Here is an 8,861-nt window from a genome sequence, read left to right as displayed (position 1 = left end):
TTGAAGGCAACATTTCGTTTCTAGTTAAAGGAGATCGCCATATGAAGGAAAAAGACCAAGGTTTTAGTTGAAGGACATCTACTTGGTGGGAGCAGTTGAAGCAGACAAGAGAGAGACCCGAGAAAGTATAAATCCTTGTATTGTGCCACCCCTTTTTGTTCCCAAAAAAGATGGGTCATGGCGTATGTGTGTGGACAGTCAAGCCATAATCCGGATCACAATAAAATGCAAGTACCCCATATTGTGTCTAGATGACATGTTAGATTAGTTGATAGTGTTTCATTTATTTTTCAAAATTGATATTAAGAGTAGTATCATCATATTAGAATCAGTCCGGAAGATGAATGGAAGACAACCTTTAAAACTCACCAGAGGTTATTTGAGTGGATGGTCATGCCATTTGGACTGTTTAATGCTCCTAGTATATTTATAAGGTTCATGCATCAGGTATTAAGGTCATTTATGGGTAGATTTGTTATCATCTATTTCGATGACATTCTCATTTATAATCCCACTCTGGAGTCTCATTTGGAGCACCTACAGGTTGTTTTTGATACTTTGAGGAAGGAATAGTTGTATGTCAAGTGAAAGGAATGTAAGTTCTTCACAGTGTTTATAGGTATAGGTGAACAATATTTTCTTTACACCCTTTAGTTTTCTTTCTTTACTTGAAATCTCACTTAATAATTTAAGTTTTTGGGTTGAGATAGTTTTTTAACATGATATTATATTTTAATAACTAACTAATCGAAAACTTTACCTAACAACTTAAGCTTTTGAGTTATAATGATTCTTATTAAATATTTAATAGGTTTTCACCGACCCATACTTTCAAATCAGATGAGAAGAAATGTTTGAAATGAGTGAGCCCCAACAGGAAATCATGTGCATAGTTAATGTCCTGCAATATATGCAGGATAGTTTCACATGCAATCAATACTGTTTAGGAAATATAGAACCATCAAACAAGGTGTGTTTAATATGCAGGATAATTTCACAATCAACAGTGTGTCTAGGAAACACAGAGCCATCAGACATGGTGTGTTGATCGTGCTTATGATAATTTACAAAAGAAAAGTATGTATACTAGAGAGAAAACAAAAGAGACTTCTTATATATTATGTGTTTATTCTACAGCTATTTATATAGAAAACGAGGGAGCTTTACAAGGGATGAAAACATAATTACAACATCATATCCTATACTTGTAGCGCATAGATTAGACATGATTACAGGAGCAACAAATCGCATGATACTAGCCAAGATGCAAGTCCATGATCCTAGCCAACATATCCCATGGTCCTAGCCAACACAGAAAAGATCGAATTCGCTATGGCCCTGACCATTTCTTAATCAGACTCCATTGGCAACTGATGAGTAGAAGCTGGCGGGCGCATTCACCGTTCATTAATTTCTAACACTTGATTTTCCCCTCTCTAGTGTGACTCAACTTAGTCATAACGACACGGATAGTACCAAATTATTGAAGATTGGCCAGAAAAAATGCTACTTGTTAGTAGTTTCTCCTATGGATGGTGGTCCCTTTACATTAAACTAAGAAAAAAAATCAAAGAGAAAGATTCTCCGTGATCTGGACCTGGTGCATGTATAGCGTGGGTGGTAAAAAAACTGAAGTAGGAAATAATTTTATGACACAATCATTTCTTAAAAATAAAAATAATAATTTTAATTGCACACTTATATGTTGATTGAGAAATATAATGTATTTTTTAATGGTTTCTCCAAGATTTATAGCTTCTAGATGAATCTTGGCATAAGGGATTCATGATAAAAAGTTATTCTCAGATATATCAAGAGTAATAAATTCAAGTTGGGTCAGATTCGATATTATTTATATAAAAAAACAATTAATAAAATAAAATATGAATATAAAAGCAAAAAAAATAAGTTTTTAAGATTGATATTCAGTTATTTAAAAATACTAGTTCTTTAAGAATTGTATTTAATTTATTTAATTCTTCAAAAACTTAAAATACTAGTTCTTTAGAAGCTTTAAATATTGATGAATAATTTTTATTTTTGTCAAAATAACTTACAAAGCCACATATATTCCATAAAATATAAACAATTATAAAAAGATAAAAAATATTGAAATTGATACAAGTCACGTAGTATAGGAATTCATGTGTGCCAAGATTTTAATATAAATTAAGTAGAATAATCATGTTAATAACATGTTAAAAAATAAAAAACAAATAAGGATATACATATTCAGAATAAAACTTAAAAGAGAGAAGTTCATACCTTTTTCTTGTATATTATTTTCAATGATTAGAATTCAAGACAAATAGTTTATTTATAGGAGAAGAAAATGAGAACATTAAAAAACACTAGGAAACCCAAGTATCATGAAAAACTAAAAGATAACCCTGAGGGTAACTCAACTAGTCAGGCATTGAATTTGTTCCCTAATGATCATGGTCCCCTCCTAGCCATTAAAAGTTTACATAATTATTAACTTCAACACTCGTGAAATTAGTCGAGGTGCGTGCAAGTTGAACCAGACACCCACGTTAATTAAAAAAAATAAAAAGATTAAATTCAAGAATCATAAAGTTTAAGAGATTATAATATACGTTCAATATATATAATTATAGATTTTATAACAAAAGGGTTCTCCTATGAAAAATATTGTCCTAACAATAATAAAATCAATGAACATTGTATGTCATATTATAGAGGTCCAAGTATATTTTTTATTCATAAATAAAAGGCACTGTAGGCACTATGTGTTGTGATGACTGAAAATCGTCATCTCAGTAATTTATTACAAAACCTAATTGCATAGAAGTGACAATAAAATATTGAGGTTTGCAAACAAGGCAGGAAAGTGAAGTCCCAATTATTATTTGCAACCTCTACAGGCTGGCCTCCTCCATCAAATGAACTAAATCCAATGAGGCTTGATTTATTGGATGATTCCTCTGCACTTTCTTTTCCTCATAGAAATTGGAAGAGGCGGGATGCTCTGTTCATGCCTGAAGAAGTTGCCAGCATCAACTTTGGTCTTCACTTTTACCAATCTCTTGAAGTTACCCTTGAAGTACTTAGAACCCCAAACACTTGCTTCCTTAAAGCTTGTGTTAGTATTCTTGTTCATGCCCAAATCAAGGTCCCTGTAATTGAGGTATGCTTCCCTTGGATACATGGAAACATAAGGTGTCATGTATTTGTAAACCTTCCTAATCCAATCAATATGCTTTGCATTCTCTGAAGGATCTTCCCAGGTCGTCGTGTAGCTGATGAAGAACATGTTACCTTTTCTGTTCGGGAAAGGAATCTCAGATTCCGAGATTTTGCTCATCATTCCACCGTAGGGAAGAAATGCTACAGAAGGGGAATCTTCTTCATACATCATTTCCCATAAACCTTCAAGTGCTGATTCGTGTATTGGTTTTTTAGCAAAGTCGGACTTGCCTTTGAAGGTGCCCTTGAGTAAATTCTGTCGCTGAAGCAAGATTTCAGGAGTTGAATTGTTGGGGAAGAAGCCCATATATAGCACAGAATTGATCCAGTTTGTTTCGATACAATCCTGTTTCGTCAAACCGAGTTCAGGGAAGCTTTCTTGCATGACTTGGAGGAGTCTCTTTGCATCACCAAGAAACAATCCACTATAGGAAGTTGATATTGTTTTCTTACCTTCTTCGCTAGCATTTGCCAACTGTGTACTGGCTCTGATAAAGAGATTCTCGTCGAGTTTATCAGAAGCTTGCAGGAACCTATAGAGGATCTTAGTAGCACCTTGTTCCAAGGTCCTAGCAACCCCGAAAACTGTCACAACTGGAGGTACTGGAACCAGTTTTACTTTCCAGGAAGTAATGATTCCGAAGCTACCTCCTCCACCTCCTCTAATTGCCCAGAATAGATCTTCTCCCATGGCTTTTCGGTCAAGAACTCTTCCATAAGCATCAATTATACGAGCATCGATGACATTGTCCGCAGCAAGGCCATATTTTCTGAACAAGGTACCGTATGCACCTCCTGTGATGTGCCCACCAATACCTACACTGGTACAAACACCAGCTGGGTAGCCATGAGTGTTGCTCTTCTCTGATATTCTATAGTACAGTTCGCCAGTTGTGGCACCGGCCTCAACCCAAGCGCTATTATCCTCGATATCAACGCTAATTGACCGAAGCCTTGCAAGGTCTACAACAATGAAAGGCTGCTCAATTTCAGAGACATAAGAGAGTCCCTCAAAGTCATGGCCTCCACTACGGACTCGAAGGTGAATTCCAAGTTGTTTTGAGCAAACAACAGCAGCTTGGATGTGGGATTCGTACAACGGTGTGAAAATGAACTCAGGTTTCGGTACTGTACGCTGTGAGAACCGGAGGTTTTGAACAGATGACTCTAAAACACTAGTGAATGAAGAGTTGTTTGGGGTGTACAAGATAGTGGAGAAAGGATAGGAGGACTCAGAATTCTTGGAGAGACATTGTAAAAAGCTATCCTTAATTGAGAGTGAATCTATGGATGAAGGAGATAGAACTAGCAGGAATACAAGTACTGACAGAAAGGAAGAACCTGAAGGAGCCATTTCTCCTTGTGTTTCAAGAAATGATGTCCCTACGGTTCTTGTAGAGATCGCTGTGATCTTTGGATGAATTTATAGTAAACTTAGCGTGAAAGACGGTAAAAAAAAAAAAAGTTCAAATATACAACAGTTTGGTTTAATTGGTAAATGTTTGAATTTAAGCTTATAGATTAATCCGGGAATCAAAGTTTAACGGTAAAATGATTTTTTTTTATTATACTTTCAACAAATTCTTTGTCAGCATTCGGTTCGATCAAACCTGATTTGTGTGGTTTTGGGTTAGGTGTTCTAAGCTATCATAAAAATTATTATAAGTTTGAGGCGTTTGGAATGGTGATGTATAATGCTTTTTAAAATAAATTTTTAATTAAAAATATATTAAAATAATTTTTTAAAATTTGTTTTTATATCAAATCCATTAAAACACTAAAACATTTGAAAGATGAGCAAATTGATGTGGAGTTCATGATTTTAATAATCGTAAAATACATTTGAAAAGCAAATAAAACATAAACAAAAGATGTGCAAAACACCTCCTCCATCCATGTCCTAATCTCTCATCAACCTTGCTGGGCATTATGTGGAGCTCATGATTTTAATATATGTCTTTTTTTACAATTCAATATTGTAATTTACCAACTCTTAATAGACATTTCTATTTGTTTATCGGTGTAACTGTGGTTGTTTTTCTAATAATTTTTCGTTGTCAAAATACATGTCATTGATATTTTTTTATTTTAAAAAAATTATTTTTGATACCAACACATCAAAATGATTTGAAAATACTAAAAAACATATTAATTTAAAGTTAATAAAAAAATTAAAAAATTTAATTTTTTTAAAATCACTTTTAAAACACAAAAACAAATATCCTTCAAATTACTCCCGCTTCCTCTGGATCACTATTCATGTTGCTGGGATTGAAACATTAAGCTGACAAATTTAGAGTTCAGACGCGTTAATTGACAAATCGACGGGCACTCGGTCCTACCCATGAAAGTGATTTTTGAAACTTTGGGGACCAACCTGTATGACTAGATAATTACAACGAAAAAACCGAGAAGAAGAAGCAGTTAATTAATTAAGCCAGCCACAAAACTGGCTCGTGTTTCACACAACAGGCAGTCTGTGCCGCCAAATCAACCCGAATGATTACTCCTTGAAAAACTCACACCCTTAATTTACTTTTTATTTTTTTATTAATATAAATATTCAGAATAATTTTCATATAATTTAATTAGTCTTACAAACTTTAAAATTAAACATCATTTAAACCTCGCATCCCTATTTATAATCATGGGAGGGTTGATTTGGCGGAATAGACAGCTTCTTGTGCGAAACAGGAACCAGTTTTGCGGCGGGCTTAATTAATTACCTGGCTTAATAATTTTTTTGTGTCTTCTTCCTATTTTCTCCAATGATATTTATTTGATTTTTTTAATTTTTTTCTGATTTTTTTAACAACCCGCTACCTCGGGTAGCGGGTTGGTTTACTTGACGTACGACCTTAAACTTACTGTCTCCTTCCTCATTTTTTTTCTTTACTATTACAATTCTTTATTATTTTTCGAGTCGTGATTTGTGTCGCACGTGTGCGGCTTCGCAGCGATCGTCCATCCTCAACGAAAAAATGAAATGGTATATTCCTAGAAAATATGGAGAGACAAGGAATTCTTGTCTCCTATTAGTAAAATATAAACTGGGAGTCGCTACCTAGTATTCTGGTCACTAGAAACCCTAATTGGTCTTAGAGATGGAGTACGTGAACTGGTTGCATAAAGGAAAGGTATTAACACCCCAAATATGTCCTACCTAAGGTAGGCTGCATTGTTTTAATGTATGATAAAATCTAAGGTTTTGTTTGTGGTTTCTAATTGTCAATCTGTCTATGGTTCAACAAAAGTTCTCCTATGTAAGGAGATCCTTATCTTATTAGGTAAAAACCTAATTGTTCTATGTCGTCAAAAAAAAAAAATTTATTTTTAATATCGGGAATGCGTTTTATGTATAAATTCGTAATCCATGATACCTAAACAAAACAAAATAATTTTTTTTTTGAAATTTTGGCCATTGTTCTCTTGACGTTAATAAACTGGTTATTCAAGTCAAAATACATGTTAAAACATTGTTTTTTGGTGTATAAAAAACACAATATGATTTTTTTAGCTTTGAGATACTTGGTTGTATGCATAAAAATATTTTTTTTTTTTTCAATTTTTTTTAAATTTTTTGGAAGTTTTAACGAAAACCGTGTAAACCATTTTTGGGTCCTCGCACAAAAAATAATAATAATAATAATAATAATCAAAATAATATTATCAAAAAATGTAAGAGTGAAAAAAGGATGCCAGAACGCTCAGAAAATGATTAAAAATTGGTTAAGGAGGTTTAAAAATACAAAAATTAAAATTTAACAGTATTTTATTGATTGATGATAGCCTTGTTGACAAAGAAAATTCAATTCGAGTAAGAAAAGTCCAAAATCAGATATTTGTGGACTCAATTAAATTTTATTGAAGGTTTAATTGAATTTATGGAGATTTTGATTGCAAGAAAAATTAATTTTGGAGTTAATTTGGGCTTTAACGATGTAAAATACAGACATATATTTAAGAAAAAAAAAGTTGAGAAAGACACTGAGAAATTATGATTTTTAAAAGCCCATTTTTTTGAGAAAAAATTGAATTGGGCAGGACCCGACCCAAACATTTTGGGTTGGGCCGGATCAGCCAGCCTATAAAAAAAGAAACAGTGGGTCTCTCCACTGTTCACATGCAACGTGAACAGTGGTGAGACCCGAAGGAGAAGAAGAAGAAGAAAGGGAAGGGAAGAAGGCTTACCTACGGTGGCTCACAATGCTACTAGAGACTGTATTTATAGGGGAGAAAGGAGGCCTACGCCCCTGCCCAGTCAAGGGCACAGGGGTGTAGGGTGGATGGGGCGGCCACTTTTCAGCTGCCCCTCTACCACCTTAGGGACACCTCTCGTCCCCTAACTCTAGCACATGGAAAGCTTTTCAGGTGGAGGGGTCGGGTCGGCATCTTTTTGGAAGAAGTCGGTGGCGGTGATAGAGGAAGAAAAAATCTTCTTCTTCACCTGCTTCGCGCGTTCAGGGGAAGAAGAAGACCCGCAGTGCTGACAAAACGGCACTGTTTCGATCCCTTCTTTTTTTTCTTTTTTTTGTGAACAGTACATGAAACGATGTCATTTTTCCCAAAACACGTTGTTTCATTTAAATGGATTTTGGCGCCAAAAATCGTTAGATTCAAAATCAGGCCTTCAATTTGATCGCCTTTTGCATTTTGGTTCTTGGTCTCAGATTTCTTCAATTAAGTCCCTAATTAGCCATTAAACTTCAATATTTATGCAATTAAGCCCTTGATTTGACCAAATTAACTTTTAAAAATTATAATTTGATCCTAAAACTTTAATTTATTCTAATTAAAGCCCAAATTAACTCCAAAATCAATTTTTCTTGCAATTAAATTCTCTATAAATTCAATTAAACCTTCAATAAAATTTAATTGAGTCCATAAACATCTAATTTTGGACTTTTCTTCCTCAAAATTGAATTTTCTTTGTCAATAGGACTATCATCAGTCAATAAAATACTGCCAAATTTTAATTTTTGTAATTTTTAACCTTCTCAACCAATTTTGACTAGTTTTAGGGTACTTTGACATCCTTTTTTCACTATTTATATTTTTTTTATAATATTTTTTTTATTATTTTTTGTACGGGCACCCAGAAATGGGTTACAACAATTTGTTTGTTAAGATCTTCATGCAAATCCATGATTCTTGTCCCCTGTTCCTATCTAACCATGGTGATTCTTACATTATATAATTGTAAATTATTAATTAATGCTTGTGTTTTTTATGATTTTCTATGCAAGTCTATTGGCAAAGGACAATCAACAACATAGTGGATGAATCCGAGCCTTAAACAATAACTTAAACAGCCAGTACATGAAGGTGAAAACCAAACATGAATCCATACGTAAACCTACAAAAATCTTTAGATCTTTCCTTTTCCTTTTGTTACAAGTTGTGGTCGTTCTTTGAGTCTTCATCTGAGCTCTGTTCAAGGTTTTTGTGGGAGGAAACATGGTGACTACCGTTGCGGCACACTGAGAAGGCAATGTAATGGGACTTTGCCCTTTTGGCTGGTTAAGGAAAAATGGAGGCAAAACAATAATATTGATTGAATTAAGAAGAAAAAACATATGGGGTGGAAATATTATTAATCAACAATGATTAAAATGAAAGGAAATTGATAAACTCGCCTTGCATGCCTTGAGGCT

General features: G+C 33.9%; 1 protein-coding gene across 1 annotated transcript; it reads right to left on the bottom strand.

Moving 5' to 3' along the window:
• Positions 1-2,751: 2,751 nt before the first annotated feature.
• Positions 2,752-4,595, bottom strand: LOC118035884 (monolignol oxidoreductase AtBBE-like 13). Its single transcript, XM_035041549.2, has one exon. It carries the CDS (start codon positions 4,559-4,561, stop codon positions 2,930-2,932), a length of 1,632 nt encoding a protein of 543 aa, XP_034897440.1. The 5' UTR covers positions 4,562-4,595; the 3' UTR covers positions 2,752-2,929.
• Between the last annotated feature and the right edge of the window lie 4,266 nt (positions 4,596-8,861).

Source organism: Populus alba, chromosome 1 (genome assembly GCF_005239225.2).
Source record: "Populus alba chromosome 1, ASM523922v2, whole genome shotgun sequence".
In the NCBI taxonomy this organism is placed as follows: Eukaryota; Viridiplantae; Streptophyta; class Magnoliopsida; order Malpighiales; family Salicaceae; genus Populus; species Populus alba.
The sequence above is the reverse complement of the archived record's forward strand: the minus strand, read 5'-3'. Positions and strand labels throughout refer to the sequence as shown.

What these genes read in the sequence shown, in the direction of transcription:
- LOC118035884 (XM_035041549.2), bottom strand. Translation starts at nt 4,561, where the DNA reads ATGGCTCCTTCAGGTTCTTCCTTTCTGTCAGTACTTGTATTCCTGCTA.